This window comes from Eulemur rufifrons, chromosome 5 (genome assembly GCF_041146395.1).
Source record: "Eulemur rufifrons isolate Redbay chromosome 5, OSU_ERuf_1, whole genome shotgun sequence".
NCBI classification, from domain to species: domain Eukaryota; kingdom Metazoa; phylum Chordata; class Mammalia; order Primates; family Lemuridae; genus Eulemur; species Eulemur rufifrons.
The window spans coordinates 48,021,700-48,045,322 of NC_090987.1; the positions used below are offsets into that span (position 1 = coordinate 48,021,700).

General features: G+C 41.1%; 1 protein-coding gene across 1 annotated transcript in view; it reads left to right on the forward strand.

The window, feature by feature from the left end:
* Positions 1–23,623, forward strand: part of ARHGAP28 (Rho GTPase activating protein 28) — a 170,509-nt gene that overhangs the window by 135,610 nt on the left and 11,276 nt on the right. Inside the window, exons 8-16 of the mRNA XM_069468255.1 lie at positions 825–990; positions 1,094–1,185; positions 3,565–3,642; positions 8,937–9,099; positions 13,777–13,859; positions 16,217–16,414; positions 16,769–16,882; positions 20,117–20,173; positions 21,998–22,122. Coding sequence (XP_069324356.1) covers positions 825–990; positions 1,094–1,185; positions 3,565–3,642; positions 8,937–9,099; positions 13,777–13,859; positions 16,217–16,414; positions 16,769–16,882; positions 20,117–20,173; positions 21,998–22,122 — 1,076 coding nt within the window. The remainder of the gene's footprint in view (positions 1–824; positions 991–1,093; positions 1,186–3,564; positions 3,643–8,936; positions 9,100–13,776; positions 13,860–16,216; positions 16,415–16,768; positions 16,883–20,116; positions 20,174–21,997; positions 22,123–23,623) is intronic.

Here is a 23,623-nt window from a genome sequence, read left to right on the forward strand (position 1 = left end):
TTTTTCAATACCAGGCCTTCTGAGAGCCAAGTGTACCTGTGGATATTATATAAGAATAATCTTGCTTTGCTGCTTAGATCCTTCACAATATTTCTGGATTGTTGAAGGGTTCGTTGTCATTGTTTTGGTGTATTTCGTTTCTTAGTGTGGAAATGGAGAATATAGTAGTATTGTCTTCAAAAGGATAGTAGAATTATTTGCATGAATGCATTATGTGCATTTTAGCTTTTTTAAGAAATTGGAATCATCTTAAATGTGATTTTTAAGGTAGAATAACCGCTGTCTCAGCAACACATCTAATCAGTTTAAATTGGGAGATTAGTAAAAGTCTTTTAAAGTATGCAGAATGAAATAGATGAAGCCTGATTTAAGGATTGACCTTCCACCCCCAAAAAAAGATACATGTAAAGCTTTCCTGAGATACACCTAGATATGTTGGGGGGTGTGTGTGTGTGTGTGTGTGTGTGTGTGTGTCACGTGTGATCCAGGTTAAGGACCATGCTATGTACATTCCCTGTGGTGCCTGGCATATATGTTGTTTGACAGTGCAGGATGTTCTTTGTAAGAAGGCAGTTTTCGCAGTTGCGACGGCAGTGTTATTGTATACTTCAGACTACTGTTCTGTTTCTAATTAGCCCAGTGGTGATCTGCAAATGTTCTAAAAAGCATATTCATAATGTTTCTATGATTCAACGTGCTCCTTAGAGATTTTTTGCAAATAGCATGCTTTGCTATGTAGATTTAGAACATCCAGGTGGCATTTGAATGAAGGTACACAATTTCCCTTTGCCATAAAAAATAAATACCTTCATTTTATATTTCAGAAACTCATTGTTCAGAAAACCCGATTTGGCTTAACCGAAGCAGGAGATCTGTCTGCTGAAGACATGAAGAATATCCGCCACCTCTCTCTGATTGAGCTGACTGCCTTCTTTGATGCCTTTGGAATTCAGCTGAAGAGAAACAAAACAGAGAAAGTAAAAGGGCGAGGTAACTAAAAAGACTGATTGCTTCTTAAGACTTTTTGACACATTGGAATAAAGTAGTGCTCTCTGATTCTTTTTTCTTTCCCCCTGACGATTCTATAATGAAGACAGTGGGATTTTTGGAGTTCCACTCACAGTCCTCCTGGAAAACGACCGCAGGAAAGACCCTGGCGTGAAAGTCCCCCTCGTGTTACAAAAAGTGAGTAGAAGGCAGTGAATGACAGATGCACAGGGCCTGCGCCTGTGATTTGATACTTTGCGAAGCCGTGAATGTGAATGGATTTTCTTTTGGATTTAAAGACACTGAAGCCCTATTAGGACTCAGCCCTGGGTGATTTTCAGCCTTATTCCATACGTGCTTGCACGGCCTTGCTGCATGCCCCGGGAGCCTGTTTCATCGTTTGACTGTGACACATCAGATATGAACACACAGGCTCTGACCCACGTCTTCCTTCAGTTATTTTTTTTTTCCAGTATTTTTTTCAAATGTTATTTGTGCGTATGTAAGTGTTTGCATATGTACTTGATTATTCTGTCTGGATAAATAACATACGATTGCATATACAGTCGTACAAGTATTTGCTGAGGATATATCGTAGGATGGTTTTTTTAAATGTGTGTGTGTAATCATTTTATGAATTTTCCAAACAAAAATTAATACAGTCTAAAAATCAGCTTGTTCTGGTGATTTTTCAGGTGTGACTAAGCAGATAGGATATGTTTAGACAAACAGAAGAATTTTGCTGGAAGGGAGTTTTAAAAATGATATTACCTCAACTATAAAATGAGAATATCTCCACAACTGTCATTGCTAAGTAGCTGATTTGCTTTTCAGTTATGTTTTTTTGTAGCCAACAATTGACACTGCTTTACCTAAGTGTGCATTTATCAACAGTGACATCCAGTGGCACAATTAAAATTCCAAGCCCTTAACACAAATCTTAATGAATTTTAAAATGAGTTTTAAAATTATATATGAGGACATTGACTAAGGAAACATACACCTACTTTACTCACACTGACAATTCTACATCTTTTTTTTCTGTCTTCCTGTGTTTGGCTACCAATACATCCAATTGAGCCACTCCTCAAAGCAGGGTGACTGGCTGGCGATGGGAGCAGGGAGGAGGGCGACCAGACAGCCAGAGGGTGCCGGACACCTCTGTGCCCAGGGGCCGTCTGTGGGGCACCCTCCCTGGACAGGGCGGCGCTGGGGCCGTCATATAATGTCAGGTCTGGTCAGCACCGAGCAGCCCAGGGACGTCGATGTCATCATCTCCCTTTTCCTGATGAAGCGACTGAGGGACAGGAGGGTGAGACAACTTACCCAGGACCACACAGCTGGCACCGGGCGGAGGGGGAAGGGGACACGGCATGGATCCAAGTCCAGAGTCCGTGGTGACTCTGACTTTCTTTCCTTCTTTGATTTAAAACTGAAATTATGCCCTTTGTCCTCTAAGTAAAGGACAGAGTTTGACGAAAATCCATAAAATATCAAAGACAGAAGATTCCACACGTGAGTTTATGTTAATCTAATTATGTAGGGGTAAAAACCTGGCACAGAACTTAGCAAATGGAAGCAAACAGAAAGTGGTCAGTAAATGCTAAACTGAGCTAAACATCTGGATTCATATCATAGTAACATCAATAAATGTTAGCTGTTACTACTAATGCTAAATGTTCTGCATTTAAGACGGCTGGAGGCAGTGCTCTTCCCTTCCTGGGGGAGAGTCTTTTCTTACAGCCTCTCCTGTGTATATTCTTCCTGAATACCTCTGTGCCTAAAAGAACTACCTTAGTTCCAGGAACCATCATTTCTTGAAAGGAAAGTGGCAGAGACACTGGGTCCTCCTCTTAACGCGTGAACTTGGGAAAGTTACGTATCGTTTCCAGAGACGCATTTTAGCTGCTTTCTTACAGTGAATTGAACGGTGTTCCTCAGTCTCCTCAGCAGTACGATGGGGTTAATAATATACCTACCTTGTACAATTATCGTGAGGGTTAAATGAGTCAATAGAGGTAAAGTGCTGGGAGTCGGATCTGACACACAATAAATGCACAATAAATGGCAGTGTTTATTGTTATTATGGTTATTGTTTTTTAGACTCGTCACCACCATGAGAACTCATGGAAGCTATTAACCTTTACCATTTCTAAACTCCTTGGTCAGACTTATGGAATTCCTATAGTTTCTTAGCCAGGGTATTTGCAACCAATAATAGTAGACTTAGATTTTTTTCTTACTGATCAATCTGCAGAAAGAGATATAGAAATCAGATCTTAAAATTATTAAGTGGCAGCATGTCATAGTGGTTAAGAACACAAGCTTGAGAGAGTCAGTGCTGTTATTTATGAGGCTGATCTTGGGAAAGTTGTATCACTGCCCTAAATCTCTATTTCCTCTTTGCAAATTGGAGGATAATGTTGACCTCAATGGGTGATTATGAACCTTTAGCAAAGCATGCAAGTGCCAGGCATGTGTACATGGCAGTTTACTGATTGATGTCATCATTATTATTTCAGATGGTTTGTAATCCTATGGAGGTACTTACTTTTGTAATATATTATTGCTTTCTAGTTTTTTGAGAAAGTTGAGGAATCGGGTCTGGAATCAGAAGGAATTTTCCGACTTTCGGGATGTACTGCCAAAGTCAAGGTACTGAATGTTTTCTCTCTTCCTAGGTAGAGTTCTGAGTTAGTTTGAACCAATCCATATGAGCATCAGTTATCTAGGTCTTTGTTGTTGATCATTTGATACTATCACTTGGTCCTACCTAGTATTCCTTGGTACCTATGATTAAATATTTGTTCTGTGATCCAAAGTTGTTTAAATTAAAACAATAACAATAAAAAACCAACAACAATGAAACAACACATCAATTCACCATCAAAAATTGCTGCTTGCCTTTAGTTTGGAAAAGTTGAGATGTCCCATCCGTGTTGTGGGACTTAAATACTTAGTTTGTTGTGTTCCTGTCAGTCATGGAATTCACTAAGCCAATACATAAGCCCTTACTTCCAGCATCAGTTGCTTTAACCTTAGAAGCATTCGTGGCTCCCCTTAACAGTGAAAGTTCTTACAGGAATGTGCATTCATGGCCATAACCACTGGAATTCTCACTCAGCAGTTCTAGACCCCAATTCCATTTACGGTAAGGTTAGTGTCCACATATAAAACCACCCGGGCAACGTGAATCCTTTCGCTTTGCTTTCTTACTTCTGTGAAGTGGCCGACTGTCTGCTGGTGGCATGCACCGTGGAGAGTCCATTCCTGCTGTTGAATCCCTCCCTGGCTTGTGGACATTAAGCCTGATCAGTTTTAAATGATGAATCCCTGAGAAAGCAGTCTCAGGATGAGGGAAAAAGGAATTTGGTAGTGTTTAGAACTATTAAAAGGAAATGCATAGAGGCAGAAAAGCATCTCTTCATTCATTCATTTTGGTACATGCTTTGGGAAATTCTATTTGTATCAGAAGTCTCGGAGTTTTTATATAGAAGTGTGATGAGATGTTTTTCTAAGTGGAAACTGAGAATAAATAGGCTGTGTCTATTGGATCCTGCAGAAAGCAGATGCTGAGACAGATGAGGAGCGGAAAGGGGTTCTGGGGACAGTGCTTGTGAGATATAAAGGGGCAAGAAGCAGAACTGGGCAAGGTGAGCCTCAGGCCAAGGTGCGAGCCTGGCAATTCCTTCCAGCAGAGGAGCTCTGCGTCGGGCAAGATGGGCCCCAGCTCCCGCCTCACTCGGTCCTTGGCTTCCTGCCAAGAGCAAGGCAGAGGCAGATCCAGAAGTAGCCAGCAGCCGGGAGAGTCAGCTACCTGGGCTTTTTTGCAGATGTACGTCAAGTCCTCTTTTGAGGGAGATCAGAGCAGCCACCAGGGCGTTCCCGGTGGCATCGGGGATTAGGGCACTTTGGGGAGTTGTGACTTGACAGAGAGCGGAGTTGGCTAAATGCTGGCACAAGTTCATCTGGAAGGCAGGGGAATGATGGCTCCTTAAGGTTTATACTTTCCAAACTGAATCAATTAGCTTTTTGTCTCGGTTTCTCATATGTTTGGTTCTGAACAAATGTATACCAAATCTGAGGTTGAAAACCATTGCTTATTTTGGTCAAATCTTTGGTTATATCTGTAGAGTCAGAAAACAAAAGTCAATTCCCTAAACAGAATCAGATTCTATCTCTCAAAACCTCCCTCCATAATTAGGAAGCTGTATTTGAACATATTCTTACTGGTTCCTCTGTGTGCGTGTGTGTGTGTGTGTGTGTGTGTGTGTGTTTGTGTGTATGCATGCATGCATAGATATGTGTAAAAGCATAATGGATATGATTTAAAATCACTTTTTCTAAATCATTGAAAGGAGAAAACATTACAGGACATTTCTTGTGGGGACAACGTTTAACATCATAGCAAAGGTTACTTTTCTTTAGCTAGTCTTTGACTGAAAAATGCATATCAAGGGCTAGTAATTCCTTCAAAATGTTCTGATAGGCACATGCATTCCTGAGCCGCATTTAGGTCAAAGTCCCTTCCTCCCCTAATCAGTTTTCTGTAGTTTCAGCCTATTTATTCCATTGCTTATTGGTCTGAAAATGTAATCCAGATGTTTTCATGGTTGGAGATCCAGGAAAGCTAACATGAAAGAAACCCAGGCCAGTGAAATACTGCAGTTAGGAAGGCATTATAACACGCGGTATTAAAGGGGTCTTTATTTCTCTCCTTTATTCAAACTTTAAACTACCTTTTTTTTGGTAACTCATCTGCTGGACTACTAAAAATTCCACTATAATTGTCCTCACATTGTGCCAAGTCGATGACAGCAGCACTGTGACTCCACTATTATCATTACTGGGACAGCCTGGCCTGGCTTGTGCTTCGCACGCTTGGGGAGACAGACAGGGAAGCAGCCCCCAGAGGAAGCAGCTGGTTTTAGCCAAACAGGGAACGCACAACTGCAAGGCCAAGTCCCGCATTTGAGGCCTCCGCTCATTTGGAACCAATTTAATGCTTTAATGTTTCCAGTGATTTTCTTTTCAAAAAGGACAGAAATTTGAGCCAAACACTAGGGAATATATTTTATGGAAGGAGGCCGACTGACATGCAGGGCTTTCTTTTTTGACTAGTTTCCATCATTCTGAGGCTGCTCTGACTGTTTTGTCATTACATTACTTGGCTTGTTGGTTTCCCTGCCTGAACTGTTGCTGGAGCAAGGTTGGTCATTTGCATGTGTATAAAACCACCTCCCAAATTGAAGCAGGTTGCGGTTTTTTGCTCAAAGGAGATTTAATGACATGACTTCTGACTCTCTCTTAGTATTCTCATTAACAGTAGACAGAAAAACATGACTTTTTTAACCTCTAAGTGGTTCCTGTCTTTGACAAGGTAAATTCACACCTGGTTTACATGGTTTCACGTTTAAAACCACCGGTGAAATGTCAGCTCAGCTCAAAACCAAAAGGGGACATTCTTTCTCTCCGTGTAGTTTCATACCAGCCCTCCAGACACAATGACATGGTATTATTACCCAAGCAGTCACAGCACATGTGCGTGGAGTTCCCATAGTAATGATACTGCGGGTTAGTAGACCTGTGAACAGGCATTATTGAGTGCTGTCTGTGGGGCAGGTCCTGCTCTGTGAGCTTTATGTGATAATATCAATTTACTCTCAGGAAGGATCGTTTTAACATCCCCTGTTGTACAGTGAGAAGGTTATGGCACAGGCCAGGCCACTAGTCAGGTGTTGAGTGGGGACAAAGGCCCTTGGTTCTGGCGCCGTGTTGTCCCTTAGGTGACTGGGGACCACTCCCAGGTTAGAAGGACCATCACATTGATGATTCAGACAGATTCCTTTGGCAGAGGTATGTGGGGAATAAATTTGAATTCTTCTGCTCCTGCCAGGACTTCCTGCCTGTGTGGAGGACTGCTTCCCCTCTGCTTGGCTGCAGTGGTACCAGGCAGTTGATAGAAAACATTTGCGGCTCCTCCCATGTTTCTTGTTAACATTGCTTCCACCTGCCCGTTGCAATTGGAGAATCATCTTGGGTGATTCTTTCTCCCTGAGTCTTATATTCAACCCATCACCGATTCTTGACAATGTTTCCTCCCCAGCATCTCTTAAATGCCTCCTTTCCTTTCTACCCTGCACCTGCTTACCCAGGTAGTCCTTGGTCATCCAGCACCAGAAGCCTGCGGTGCCTGTCACCTGCCCCGGCCCGTGCCAAGCTCCACACTCCCCCAAATCACGTTTCCATCTGGCTGTAAGGAAAGATGCATCTTCCCTAGTCATTGCCTTGCTTGCAGGTGTTCCAAGTGGCCTCACTGCCTGCAGGGTGCAGTGTGGTCCCCTGGGACTGGCTCTGCTGCTCTCCAGCCTTACTCCTTGCCCGAGATGCTCGAGCAAGACTGACCTTGAGCTCTGCAGACACACTGGCTCTCCTGCTTTTCTGTCACTGCGTGAGCACTTCCTTCTCTCCAGAATACCCTTCTCTCCCCCTTCCCTGGCAAGCTGCTCTGCAGTCCTCAAGTCTTGGCCCAAGCCGAACGTGCTCCGCCTCTGTCATGGCCTCACAGCACCAGTGATTGACCTTGTAGCCTTTGCACTCTGAATTAGCATTATCCATCATTAAATAGTCCCATCCATTAGACTACAAGGGGCCTGAAGGGAAGGAATGGATCTCGTGCCCAGAGCCCAATCTGATGCCGTATCTCTTTTATTCTAGGAAGAACTTTCTATGTATGCTTAAGGCTTCATAAAGTGTATTTATCAGTAAAGGATTGTTTGATTAGCTGTCATATTCCTGTAGATTGAAAGTTTCTCCAGAATAATAAGAAAAATCTCCTTTTGAAGTCATCTGTAGGGGCCAGAGGGTGGATCAGAACCACGTGCATCTCCATAAGAAATTTGTCCTGCCAGGGCCCTCCGTCTGGCAGGCTCTGGGAGCCATGAGAGCTCTTATGTGTGGCTGGTTAATGAGCTGATCCTCGTTAGGAAAAGGTCAGACGTACAAACGGACTCTGGCTGTGCGTGCTCAAGGCCAGAAAAATTAGGCTTCTCATGAGAATAAATCTGAGGCCTTAAAGAAACCGAGGGTTTTCAGAGTTACCTTTCTAGGTATCCTTTGTGGAGCAGTTAGTGTCAGTCTGGGGACCGACTATAGCTGCCTGGTGTTATTCGGTAAAGGTTGTAGATCAAAGGAGCAGTAGGAAATGACTTTGACTTTGAAAAAGAAACAGGGAGCATGGGTGGCACTGATAATCAGATGAATTAATAATGTAAGATTTGTAAGCCAAGTAGAACTTACGGAGGTGTGGTGATTTTTTTTTTTTTTTAAGTATTTGCACAGTGTTCCAAGCCTCATGAAGGATTGGGCGAGTGTGCGAGCATGTGCGAGACATGTGTGTGTCCCGGAATAAAACCTTGTTGTAACTGCTCCAGGAAGAGGTCGCTGGTCTGCACGTTGCAGTGAGGTCAGGGTTACTTGACTGGGATTATTTCCCACTCTGTATGTGAACGAGCTGAGAGGCAAGGCTTCCTGATCTAATTTATAAATAGAAGAGAGGACGGCAGAAGGGATTATGAAAAAAAAAAAAAAAGGGGGAGTGGAGGCTTTGTCAAAAGCTAGCAGCGCGTTTATCATGTGGGAATAGTGGTATTCTGCCAAAACCACAGAAAGGAAACTGTGATCTGAGTGGAGAACTTTTAAATATGTGTAGAATTAGAAAATTATTTCAAGATTAACATTATTCTAAAAATATTTTAGAAAATCACTTAAAAAAAATTTGTTCACAAATAGCTATTTCAATCCCCTGAAGCATGTTGAAAACAGTAACTGTAGATACTGCCCTATCAGTCTGTTTACAAAAATGGTTCATGCAACGATAGTTTTCAAAGGGGAGAGGGGGTGAGGTGGTTAAAACTCATTGAATATTGACTGTTTTCCTTGATTTGCAGCAATACCGTGAAGAACTGGATGCCAAGTTTAATGCTGATAAATTTAAATGGGACAAAATGTGCCATAGAGAAGCTGCAGTAATGTTGAAAGCATTTTTCAGAGAACTGCCCACGTCTCTCTTCCCTGTGGAGTACATACCTGCCTTCATCTCTCTGTTGGAAAGTAGGTGGAAGGAGTTGAATATGAATGGACTAAGATATGAGCCCAATCAAGTGACAGCAAAACAGAGATGCATAATTGAATGTGATCTTGTATAGATTTGCTATTTCCTGACAATGCTTGGTGAAATGTTAAGTTTGTTGGTAAACAGTCACCTATTTACATAGTTACATATTTAATTCTGGGAGACATGATTTAGACAGTTTTATAATCATTAAAAGGCAGAAGCGTTTACAGAAAGGCCAGGCTCTTGAGATTTGAATTCCTGCATGGCCATCTGTTAGCCATGCAGTCAAACTTTCTGAGCTTCAATTGCTGCATCTGTAAATTACAGAAAATAATTACTTGTCAGGGTTGCTGTGGGTATTGAATGAAGTCATCCAGAATAGGGCCTCGTGTGTAATCATCCATCAAAAAATATGAGGTCTCTCCCTTTCTTAAGTCTGAGATCCTGGGTCTGATTATGCAGCGTACAGTAAACGCTACACAGAAGATGTTGTCTCTGAAAATTACAATATCACATAGTGTTTCCAAGAAATACAAAGTCACATAGATTAGGTTTTAAGTGACGTACTGGGCGAAAGCACAGAAACTGTAAAGCGTGTGTTGTATTTGGCAGTCGGGGACTAATTTGGTATGGTCGAGCATAAGGGTCCAATGTTACAGAGGATGTGGCAAGAGAAAAATTTAGAAAAATAGAAGGGGGCTAGAGAGTGGGGGCTTTATCTACTAGCGTAAATATGTACAAGCATGTTAGGTAAATGGTGGTTCTACATGGGTAGGAAAGGGCTGTAGCCAAACTGAGAGGACACGTCCCGCCTAGAGACATTGCTGCTGCCCAGCTCTAGGTAATGGCTGCCATGTAGGACTGAGAACCAAATCCTGGCATTAATGGGAAAACTCCTAAAAAAAAATATTTTTAATTTATTTTTTTAAAGAGGTCTCACAGTATCGCCCAGGCTGGAGTGCAGCAGCTATTCACAGGCACGATCACGTTGCACTACAGCCTCAAAATCCTGGGCACGAGGGATCCTCCTGCCCAGCCTCCCAAGTAGCTGGAACCACAGGCACATGCGACTGTGCCTGTCCAGAGAAAACTCTTGATTTGAAAATGTCAGCCACAAATTTAAATCTTAAAATGCCATGTGAGCTTCACAGGTGATATCTGTCCCTGCCAGTTGACGACCTACTGCAGGTTGAGCGGAACCATAAAATCATTAAAACCACAAGGAAAGAAAATAATTGATCCTCAGTCGAATGACAAAATTTGTCCTATAAATTAGTGGGTTCTAAATCTTTGAAATTTTAAACTAAACCAGATTCGTAAAATAATCTTTTGTGTCCTCAAAGGAGAGACTGTGGTAGGCAAAGCAGTTCTTTTCTAAGCTGCCTGTGACAAGTATTTCTTTTCTTTGTAAGATCTAGTGTTTTCGTTTTATGAGAGAAACTTGCCAAGAAAGAGAAAAAGAGAGAAGAACTACAAATTCCCTTCGTTCTTTTTTTAGAGATACTGTATTTTTTCGGTTCTGGAGTTTCCAGTTGGTGCTTTTTAAATATGCTCTATTTTTCTGCTGAGGTGACCTGTGTTTTCATTGATTGTGAGCACGTTTTCCTTCACATCATTGGGCGCAGTTACGATAGCTGCTTCAGAATCCTTACCTGCTAGCTCCAACGGCTGGGTTATCTCAGGGTTGGTCTCTGTCTTCTTTGAGAATGGGTTACACTTTCCTGTTACTTTGTATGTCAAGTAAGTTTCAGGTCTATTCTGAACATTGTGAATATTGTGTTTGGAGACTCTGGATTCTGTAACATTTTCTCCAAAGAGTGTTGTTTGGGTTTTTTTATTGTTGTTGCTGTTTTAAGCAGACAGTTTGCTTGACTGGACTCAAGTTGCCAGTGGTCTTTCAGACAGCAGCTCAACTCTCAGTTCAGTTATTTAATCTTTCGCCGTACGGCCCCCACACGCATGGTTTGGGGGTTAGCCAGAGGTTTGGGTGGAGTCTATAGCAGAATTAGGGCCTTCTGTCTCTGGATCTCTCCTTTCTAGGATTCTCCGCGTGACTTTCCAGTGGCTGTGGTTGCCTTGGATCCTGTCCTCTGGTTGTTCAGACCAGGGAGACTGGGCTTTTATTTGAGTTTGAGCTGCCCCATGCAGCACTGACAGCCCTGACCGCAGGCTGAAAGCCAGAAAACTGGGACAGTCTCCTGGTGCCATTTCCTAGTTCCAAGTGTGCAGTCATCTGCTGAATATGCCTGCTCTCGTTCACTCTCCACAGCCTCGGGTTGTTGCATTTTGTGCTTTGTCCAGAGATTATTGTTATCTTCAGGAGCTTACTCAGCAATGCCAGAAACAGAATTCCATCTCTCTCTATTTTTTTTTTAAAGTCAAAAAAACACAGGATTTTCTGTGAAGTTTGCTCCCTGGAAAATGGGCTGTGGAATTATTAATTTCCCCTTGATCTGTGGTTTATATGCTAAACAATTTTTCAAAACAAACTGCTGCCACAGAGGTGTTTTCTGTTTTTGTTTTTTGAGATTACGAATTACGCAAGGAGTCGTCTAACCTCCGTTGCCAGACCTGTTCAGAGAACCATATTTAACAAAGATCTGAAAATACCAGTTTTCTTTACCATCAGTGATCCCTATCTGACTGCAGCCAGTACACTTCCTTGAAGGGAGAGGATCTGAAAAATATCCTGAAAGGGGTCACAGAGGAACCCACATTTCTTTGTACGACTTTGGAAGTGAAAAAATACCATATTGCAGGTGATTGATTTGATACCAGCCAACCCTGCAGGAAGCCCCAAGTTCTGGCCTGGTACCAGCAGGAAATAATTGCCTTTTTGCCACCTAAAGTAAGCTCTAGTTATAACAAGATTTTCTGAAGGGGAAAGTTGTGAACATGTGCATGTGTGTGTTTAAGCTGTCCCCCTTGGTACCCTAAAATGGAGCTCAGAGAATCTATCGTCTTTCCCACTAGCGTAATTACTTTCTCTTTTCAAACTTGGCCCAAAAAAATTGTTCATAAAATTAAAGGACTAATAGTTCATCCATCAAGCCTTAGATCCTTTCACAAAAAGCTTAACAACTTTCTGGGAAAATAGTGACCTCAGGAAAAAAGAATACTCCAGACAACGACGCATTAAATGAATTAACTGCAAAAAGATTAACCACAGAACAGTGTAGGGCCAGGTTTCCTATGTAAAGTGAAAATGGATTATTTGCCAAATTAGGTTTTTCACTGTAAGGGGAACTTCGTAATTTCTCTGAAGTTGATGGAAATATAGAGGTCCCAAACCTACATCTGCATCTCTTGTTTTTTCTTCCAGAGGTTTTCTTGGATTGCATTGAAAGATTAGAGACAGCCCTCATGCAGTTGAAGCAATAAAATAAATGTTTTATCTGTCCCTAAATACTTTGCACTGAGACATGCTCTTAATAGTTTCTGTTACTCAGGCAAACTCATGTCTGTGTATCAGCCATTTTCAATAATATCTAGGACCTGTGTCATTTTTTGTTTACAAATTTGACATAAATATCTGAAAATCCTCATGTGGATTTTGCTGAGACAATGTGATCCCATCCTATAAGTACTCCTGCCACTGTTCCTTTATTTCGTGGTTGCATATACTTGTCGTCTGTTCCCTAACTCTGGCACACACAACCTCCCATAACCTGGTAGCCTGTCCCAAAAGTGTGCCCACTACTATAAAGCTCAGTTAACTTGACAGGCGGCTAGCTGACTGCCTTTCAGCCATTGAATATAGACAGATTTTCCTTCAACTTGAGAACTCCCCATGGATTCCAGAACATAACACCCAGAGACCATTTTGAGGGGAACACAGAAAAACAGAGGAAAGCTGGGATTCTCTGGTGTGCACTTAGCTTTCATCGTAGCTGGTTGTGGCTCATCCAGTTGTGGGTGGAATCCCCCAGTGTAACTGCCAACCCTCTGGCGCCATCTTGTGTCATCGTTAAAGAATAAAAACTCAACAATCTGCAAAGATCAGACTAGTCACCTTCCCTAAATGTCCATGTAAGATCTGGAATAAGTGTCATTGATCATAAAAACAAGAGCAAACACAGAAAGATGTGTAGGTACTGACTGAAACACTTTACCTACATTTATTCATCTGGTCCTCACAGCGGTCCTGTGAGGTGGGTACCAGGACCATTCCCACTTTACAGAGGATAAAGTAGAAGCCACAGGGGGTTAAATAACCTGTCCAAAGTCACACAGTGACTAAGTAGTAGATGCAGGATTTGAACCTGGTTCCAGAATCTATGTTCCTAAAAATTGTATTTTACTGCCTCGTTATGTGGAAGCAAAGTTTATTTTCTCTTGAGTTGAGCTTAAACTTTCTCTTCTTTTTATAGTATAAAAGTAAGGCAAGGTCTGTGAAAGTACTTAAAAAAGGGAAATGTTATCCAAATTCAGAATTCATCTGAGGATCTCACTGGCCACCTGCCTCGACAGTGGCGTCGTGGGCTGTGACAGGGGAGTTGATAGACGGAGGCTCCTGTCCAAGTGAACAAATTTACATTGTTGGGCACAAAACCTGAGTCCTTACCGCGGAGAGCTGTCAGGAGCCCTCCTGTGCTACCAGATGCTAGTAAGAGATGCTGTCAGAACACATCAGTGTTATTTAAAATGTATGATTATTTCTGTTCTCTTGTTAGGAGGGCCTCACATCAAAGTGCAGTTTCAAGCCTTACACCTCATGATCATGGCACTGCCGGATGCCAACAGGGATACAGCCCAGGTACGTCCTGTCGACCTCACGGTCTGTCACTGGGCACTTACTGCTCATAGGAAGTGGCCCTTATGGAAACATGAAAACAGAGATGGCAACTTACTAAGCCACCTGTGCGTGCTGCAAACACACTGCCTTTGCAAGCTCCCACTGCCGCTCTCCGGAGGAAGACGAGAAAGAATGGAGATGCTGGGATCCTCTTTAAGCATTTAAGTTTCACTCGTTCCATTCATTCAAAAAATATTAAATGCCTACCCTGTGCCAGGCACTGGGCGAGGTGTTAGGTGTAGGAGAGGCCAGGAGGAAAGGCTTAAGTGAACAGTGCCGGAAGTAAATGGGACCATTACATAACTTGTACAATATAACACTGTAATTGTTGATCCTCAGCTGCTTACTGTAGTCTAATGTGCTCAGGTGGCAGGAAAAAAAAAATCTGATGAGTGTCCTTGGGGAGGAAATTTGAAATCACTGATTTAAATGAAATGTCTAAAATGTTCATGTTTTAAAATTTATGAAGATAATTCAATGTAAATAATTCCAGAATTTCAGAATTTTAGAGATCACCTGATAGAATTGGGTCATTTTACAGATTGGGAAGATGAAGCTCAGAAAAGTGGTTTCTCCGTTTAATATATAATAGAACGTTTCATAGAATCATATTCTATAGTTCTTCATCCCAAATATACCTTTGTTTATTTCCAATTCATTTTTTTGCTGTATGTTGGTAAAAAACAAAGTTTCTCTTACTATTTGGATAATGATTCTGTATATAAGAGGAAATTTGTTGTAAGGACAATAGGTATTTGGAATCTTTGAAATGAAATTGAGAAAGGGTGAGTTGAAAAGAGCCCATAATTTTGAGGGCAGTAAACAATGCTGAAAATAAAGGCGACTCTTAGTGCTCCCTCGTCTCAGACATTTCAGTGTGGTGAGGGTCTTCCCCTGCACGGTGAAAAGATCTATGTCAATTACAATAGATGTCAATTATATTATGTCCTCTGTGCAAGGAGGGGGATTGGCTATGGCATGAAAATGTCTATGTAATTCAGTAATTTTCCAAACGCTAGAAGTTTATTAGCTTGGGTTTTTTTGGCTTTGCCTAAACAATATTCTTTTGTCAAAAAAACAAATCCATCTGGAATCAAATATCTGAGTCAAAATGTCATCTACCCTTTCATGTAACTGAGAATGCAGCAATTTTCTAATAATTTATTTCTAACGAAAGATCCCCCCAAAACAATACAGGACTGGTGAAGATACTACACACATACTTCTTTTTTCCATTCTAAATTGGGACTAGATCTAAGATTGAAGCTGGCATGGTATAGAGGTCAAGAACTCCAGCTCAAGACTTGGGCTCCTTGTTCAGAATCTGGCCCTGCCACTTCATTAACTGACGTTGGGCAAAGCTGCCCAGTCCCTCTCCACCTCAGTTTCCTCATCTGTAAAATAATAATATGGCACCTACCACACAGGGTTTGGGATGATGATGATGACTAAATATATATAAAGTACTAAGAATAATGCCTGGCTCATAATAAACCCTCAAATAAATGCTATTGTGTGCTGTACATTTTCTCATTACAAATACCATATAGTAGAATTCAAACTTGGGAGACCAAAGAGCACTTCCTTTTGGGATTTCAGTCCTCTTGGTTCATTTCAGAAGGTTTTGATGAGTATCTATACTTTAATGGCTCAGCAAACTTTTATTAAGCTTTCTCAATTTTTTTTTTTTTTAAATGCTTAGAACAGTTGCACACAAGTGTTTTGCCTTTGGCCACCTGAAGATTTCAAAATTGAAAAACAATAGAAAAATAGCACTCAAAAAAGTAAAACTTTTTGATTTTTCAATTGAATTTACATTTAGACTGAGGAATGAGATACTCATGTTGTTTAAGTGCATTTTATTTTCCCCAGGAAACAGTAAATAGTTTTCAACAGTAATACTTTGAGTTAAGGGTCTTTTTCATAATTACTTTTATTCCTTCACAACAAAACAAAACTGCCTTTTCATGTTTATTGAGCTGCAGTGTTTTCTCGTCCTGGTTTATATTTAATTTTAATATTTGTCAAACTTGTTTAGGATAAAAGAAAATAGGAAAATGCAAACTATTATTCATAGAGACTCCAATGTAATAAACTACATAAAAACGGACCTGCTTCTGTGGCGCAGACAGCTGAATAAACTGCTCACGTTCTTCTTAGCATTTTTAGGCAGTGGCAGGAGAAACAGCGCACGTTACCCATTCTGTACTTCTGACAGCTCTCCAGTGGCACAACGAATGAGTGTAAAATGAACAATAGCAATTAGCAGTACCCTTTGACAATTTACAAGAGTGTGACACAATGCTGTTTCTTGTTAGGCCCTCATGACATTCTTCAATAAAGTGATTGCCAACGAATCAAAAAACCGAATGAGTATGTGGAACATTTCGACTGTGATGGCACCCAACCTTTTCTTCAGTAGAAGCAAACATTCCGATTATGAAGAATTACTGTTGGCAAACACCGCAGCCCACATCATCCGCCTCATGCTCAAGTACCAGAAAATTTTGTGGAAGGTGAGTGACAGTGTGACGACTGTCATGCTCCCCCTGGGAGGTCCACGGCCCCAGGAACGTAAAGGTGCTCGAGCAAATTCCCTTAGTCACTAGGAGGAAACATTCACACGAGAGGATGATCCCAGGTCACTCGTGACGTCCTGACACATTCTGTAAGGGCTGCTCTTTAACACGTTTTCCCTCGTAAACAAGATTCCTCGCAGTTTGTTCTGAACTTCACAAGGGCACATGCACAGTTCCTGGTTCCGGGATACTGAGTGAGGAGACGGAGTTGCCTTGGATAACTGGAGCCAGAATCCACGAGGGAGGTTTGGTTCAAGCGTTTCCTCTAGTCAAGCTATTTTTCTTCTGTAGGTTCCATCTTTCTTAATCACTCAAGTAAGGAGGATGAATGAAGCCACCATGCTGTTGAAGAAGCAGCTGCCAAGTGTACGAAAGCTGCTCCGGAGGAAGACCATAGAACGGGAGGTAATGACGACAAATGAGGGCACAGAGATGGCTCACTACGTAGATTTGTAGGTCTCAAGGGAGGCACAAAGCGTTTGTAACTTAGAACCAAAACTTTTATATTCTCACGAAGTATCACACAGTCTTATGACTATAAACATTGTGGCAAGTGGGTCCAAAACAGGGTACTGTGGTCTTTCCATGTTGCTGAGCTTTGTGCTTTTGGTTAAAGTTCTTGAAATATGTCTATCATGAAGACTGTTTGACATTCTGTTAGGTACTCACCAGGAAGGCTAAAATGATTCTCACAAAAGCTGATGTTTGAGTCCTATGAATTTCAATTTAAGGGCAATCCAGTACCCAGTATGTCTGACACATAGGGAAAGAGATTTCTTTAGTGACTGGATAATAAAGGAATAGCTAGTCCTCACACTGTTTTGTGTAAATTCATTGCATTCCAAGCAATTTGGACTTTTGTTTTATCACAGTTATTTGTGTGAAGTGGTACAAAATGGAAACAGATTTTAGAAGAATTATCTTTATTGCTTTTATTTACCTTGAGGATGATCACAAATGCCAGGCATTGCATTCAACCTGGAGAAGGAGGCAGAGATACTTGAAATTCACTTTGTTCTTAAAGGAACTTGCACCTAATGTGGGAGACAAATGTGTGTGTGGCCATGAATACCCAGCAGGGAAGCCCTAGGTGGCTGTGCCAGGGCCAGGCAGAGGACAAGGAAAAGTGCTCCAGTGTGGGAAACCGTGGGTGGCTTCATGGAGGACAGGACACTGGGGCTGCATCTTGAAGGCTGGGTAGTGCTGTGAAAGGAGAAAGGAGGGGAAAGTTCATCCAGGGACAGGGAATAGTAAATGCCAAGGCAGTGGGGTGGGAAGGAGTGTTGCTAACTGATTTATCACAATCATGGTGAATGGCTGTATTCCTTTACTGATTACAGGCAAAGTGACTTCATAGCAAGTAGAACCAATATTTTTATTTGGAAATAAAATTTAATTGAGAAAATATTCACGTAATATAAAATTCATTATTATAAGCATTTCAAAATGTACAATTCAGTGTTTTTTTTTTATATTCACAATTTTCTACAACCATCACAGTACACATGGTTTCCATTATTAGTTCTTTGAACATATTGAAAATAGCTGATTTGAAGGCTTTTTCTAATAAGTCCAATGTCTCAGCTTCCTTAGATAATTTCTTTTGAAACTATTGAAACTGCTTTTTTTTTTTTAAACCTATGTACAGGTGATATTTCCTTGGCTTTTTTTGCCTGTCTCATAACTGTTTGTTGAAAACTGGGCATTTTGAATATTATAATGTGGCAACCTTGGAAATCAGATTCTTTCCCCTGCCCAGAGCTTGTTGTAGCTGTTTGTTTGTTTAGTGACTTTTCTGCTGAACTGATTTTGTAAGGTCTGTATTCTTTGTTTTGTGTGGCTACAGAAGTCTTAATGGGTAGCTAATGATTGGAGAGAGATTTTCTTAAATGCCTAGAACTAAAACAATCCCCTAGTTGTGGCAGGTGAGCTCTGGTGTTTGCTGGGGCACCCTCAGCACTCAGCCGGGCAGTGCATAACTCTGCCTGAGCCCTCGCCTCCTGCATGCACAGAGCCTAGAGGTCGGCCAGAGTGAGAGCGGATGTTCTTTTCAGGTCTTTCTTGAGCATGTGTGCAGGGCTGGGCATGCATGTGGCCTTTTAGATGTTCAGGAATATATCGGAGCTTTTCAAAAGCTTTATTCCTTAAAGCATCTCAATCTCCAGCCCTACCTTCTAGATTTTTTAGTTACCTATTGTTTCCCCTAATTCTTATTTACTGCATCAGGCAGCTGTGACTAAAACAATTGCCTGTGAATGTTTTTAACACCCTTTAGCACTGGTCAAGTTCCAAGTTAGGCAAGATAAAGGCAAACCTTTTGAGCCAGTCTTCCAGGGAGCCACCGGACAGGTGAGAACAAATAATTAGAATTCTTTGTGAGCGAGGTCTATTCCGCTGCCATACCTGCGCCAGGAGTTCGGGCTGTTATTTGCAAGGCTATGGCTGAACTGGGCAGGGGGGAGAGCATAAGTTACAATGACACACAGCTGTTTCTTTTATTTACCCACTCTCTGCTCGCAGATTTCAGGTTAGTATCCAGAGTTCTGGAAAAGCCAATACTGACAGTTTTTGCCAGTTTGTTGCTTTCATGGAGTGGCAGACCTTTGGTGTTTCTTACTCTGTTATTTTAATCCTGGAAAACTTTAATGGCATAAGGATGGTATGTGTGGAGCTGGAGCCGAGGTCAGGTCAGCCTTTGCCAATTACTAGCCATGTGAGCTGGGGCAAATTACATTTTTTCTTTGAGCCTCAATGTTCTTATCTTATAAATCTGGGGGGAAAGTAATGATACATCTATTTAACAGGATTGCCATTAGGATTGACTCTCATACTGTGTGTGTAAAGCACTTTGTAAACTGTACGCTGCTATGTGAATGTCATTTATTTTAATGTTTTAGCTGTTAACAGAACTAAGATAGAATTCAAAGGTTATAAATACTATGGAAGCAACACTTAAAGAATAGTCTTCCTTTAGTTCTATTGTACTATACAATGTTTTTAATTTTTAATTTTAATTGTAATAGACAGTTCATTAACAAGTTACAAATTCAATAGCTAGGAAAGACTATAGAATAAAAATTAAACACCTCTGACTTCCTCTCTTGGAGACAAATAATGTCACCAATAACAGGGCTCGTATGCACAGGAACATGCTGGTGTTATACCTCCAGAGATGCCTGTGCACATACAAGCAAATCTATGTTCTTCCCCCTTTTTTATGTGAATGGTAGCATACAGGAAATACTGTCCTGCATCTTGCTTTACTGGAGTAAGAAATCGTGGGGATTATTCCATATCAGTCCATAAAACTTACTTCTTTTGCATGATATTCCGTAGACATCCAATAATTTATTTAAGTAATCTCATATTGTAGAACAGTTAGAGTGTGTCTAATCTTGTGCTATTACAATTTCTGCTTCAGTGAATAAAGTTCTATAGATATCATTTTTAACAAATGAATTATATTCATAGGATAAATTTATAGATATGAAATTGTTGGGTCAAAGTGCATATATTTTATAACTTGATAAATATTGCCAAAATGTTTTCCATAAAGATTGCACCAGTTTGCACTTCCAAAAGCAGAATATGCTCGTGTTTCTCAACATTAATCCTAAAGACTAAATGTGTTTCCTTTAGATTACAAGCCCCAAGACTTCAAAGGTACTACAAAAATCACCCTCTTCAAGAAGAATGGTAAGAAAACAAATGATTTCCTTTCTCCATTAACTCCCTGCGTGGTATTCTTTGGCTACATCCCCCATATTCATGTATAATATGGGTCATGATCTGTCCCTCAAATGTGACATTTTCAGTGTGGCACCTAAAGGAATGGTACAGGGACTTGACTAACGGGTGATTCCAAGTGTGTGCTCAGGCGTCCTGCACACAGCTGTGAACGCCATAGAAAGTCTAGGGTGAATGTGATCATTACCATCATAGGTCCCATAATGTTAGAGCATGGAATTTACCTTACAGAAGCTTCTGGGGACCCAGGAGGGGAGGGACATGAGGTGATCAAAGAAGGATTTTAGGAGTACAGCCTTGGCTGCAGCGAACCAGGGCCTCTGCCTCCTCCCAAATCCGCATCCCTCGACGTCTCTTCCCTGATCTGCTCTCATGGTTCTTACTGGTCATATTAGGAAGGTGCTATAATAACTAAGCCTATTTAAAAATATTTTGTATTAGGGCTGCCATAACGAGTTGCCACAAACAGGGTAGCTTAAAACAATAAAAATTTATTCTCTCACAGCTCTGGAGGCTAAAGTCTAAAATCAGGATGTCAGCAGCACTGGCTCCTACCCAGGGCTGTGAGAGAAGGGTTGTTTCTTGCACCTTTTCTAGCTTTTGGTGGTGCCAGTAATCCTTGGCACTTCTTAGCATGTAGATGCATCACCCTAATCTCTGCCTCCGTCTTCACGTGGCGTTCTCTCTTGTGTGTGTCTTTCCTCTCATGAGGGCACCAGTCACACTGGCTGAAGGGCCCACCCTGCCCCAGTTTGACCTCATCTTAAATAATTGCATCTGCAATGACCCTATTTCCAAACAAGGTCACATTGAGGTGCTGGGGGTAGGGCTTCAACCTGTCCTTGGGGAGACACAATTCAACCCATAACATGCTCATTCTAGGCCGTGTATTGAGTCAATTCACATAAACCACCTACAATACAACACTGTCCTTTGAGAAGGTACAGATTTAAAATGATTACCTGAGGAGTGGCCACATTCTCAAACAGACAGAAATTCGTCTGTTCATCTCCTAGATACAGAATTAATTAAAAGATTAGAAAATTCAAAATTTTGAAACAAAAGGCATTTTCCAGTCAATCCTAATGACAAAACAGAAATTTATGTTGATTAACATAATCAGACAGCATTATTCTTGGAATATTCCATTTAGTTTTAGCCCAGTTAGACTAAAAGGAAAAAAAAAAGAATATTCCATTTAGATGAGAGCACAGAGGTCCCTGGTCACACAGTCAAGTCTTGGGAAAGCAGAGTCACTGTCCTCGTGACAGCCGTCCACACTGGGCTCTGCACAGTGTTATCCTCACACTTCGAGGGAGCACGTTTCAAGTGCCCACGTGGAATCCAATCTGGGTCACTCATGGCTGCTAACTAAAGGGGGTATTGGAGAAGCCATATTTTCTAATGAATCCTTACAATTTTCAGAAAGTTGATCTTCTCATAATAACTTATAGAATTCTGCTTAAAGTAGGCTTATTTAGGACTTTGTTCAATAAGTGCATTGATAGAAACATTTGATTTTTGTCATAAACCAGCTTTATCCCTCTCAGGATTTCAAAGCATTGTAGCAAAAGTAAAATCCCAGGTTCAGTCTAGCCATTAGCGCATCTCCAGGAAAGAAAGAAAGCAGCGTTTCATTCTGGTTAAATATCGATCATGTTTACATGTTTTCGTAATTCAGAGCACCACTGATTTTCGTATCTCCTAAGTGCATCACTGAACTGACATTCATCCCAGTTTGACAGAATGTACTGAATTTCTCCTCATTGGCAGTCTGATGTGCCCGAAGGAGTCATTCGCGTCCACGCTCCTCTTCTCTCCAAGGTGTCCATGGCCATTCAGCTCAACAGTCAAACCAAAGCCAAAGACATACTGGCGAAGTTTCAGTTTGAGAACAGGTGAGTACGTGTGAATGAAGGTCTCTGCACAAAGAAGATGAACCGTTATCAGATGAGAAACATTCCAGGCATTTACAAATTTGGCCTTTTGAGAAGTTACAACCTGTTTCTTTGGGGACTGTACCACTAGATTACTAGAGTAAGAAGCAGAGAACGAAATTAGTAGATACAGATTTGCCGGTAACAAAAGTTGGTTTTTAAAGGAATTTCTGCAAATAGAATTTTTAATAGGTATCGCCTGTCTTGGGAGGTACTTTTATTTAATGAGTCTTACCTTTTATTAGAATGAAAAATACAGCAAGTTAATTTTGCAGGTCTTATGATAGACTTCCAGGAATATGCTTATTCGAGGCTCCCTTGGCCTTTAACACTCCGGTATCAGATAGAGTTTATGTAGTTAAATGGACAGCATAACTATTGCTTTTCTTTAAACATACTGCTAATGATTCTCAGGATCAGAATGATACAAAAAATTCTCTTTGCATATCTACCATAGTCACCTTAAAAGAACATAAATCATAATAATTTTTATCTAAGCATGTTTACCCAAGGATGAACATTTGCCCCAAGGTTTCTAAAAGATGATAAGCACTCGTTTAGATTTATTCATTGAAGAGCATGATCTCTAGTAAAACTGATGGATAGCTTTTAAAAGAAGCATTCTAATCATACTAAAAAAGAGTAGCCTTGTTGAGCAGAAAAAGCCCATTGGAAAGTTTATACATTACAGGATTCCATTTACATAGCATTTCTGATGTGGCAACGTTTCATAAATGGAGGCTAGACTAGTTGCCAGAGGTTGGGAGGGATCATTCAGAAAGGAGGTGGGTGTTGGTTACACGAGGCCAACACGAAGGACCCTGATGGGGTTGGAACTCGGAAGGACCCTGGCGGTGTTGGAACTCGGAGTATTGGAATGTTGACTGTGGTGGTGGATAAACAAACCTCTATGTAATTGTAATGAACTTAGTGTACCCACACAAGGGAGTACAAGTAAAACTAAGAAATCTTAAGAAGATAAGTGGACTGTATCAATATCAATATCCTGATTGTGACATTATGCTATAGTTCTGCCAAATGGTACCTTCGGGGAAAATGGGGCAAAGGGTACAAAGAATCCTTCTGTATTATTTCTTACAGCAACTGCATGTAAATCTGCAATTATCTCCATAAAAATTTCAATTAAAATAAAAGCAGGAGTAGCCAGTAAAAGTAATCCACAGTGTTAGAAGTCGGGATGGTAGTTTTTCTGGTGGGAGTGGAAAGCGTGGTGACCAGGAGGGCATGTTGATGGCTTTCCCAGAGTTCTTTTTTTTTAGGTATGGGGCTATTTACATGGTATGTTCACTTTGTGAAAATGATTCATCAAGCTGTATACTTATGATCTGTGCACTTTATGTATGATGTATGTATATACCATGCATTTGAAAAAGGTAAGAAGAGTAAACAGAGAGCAGAAGCCAACAGGAGCTCCAGGCACCTGCTGCTTTCTGCACCAGCC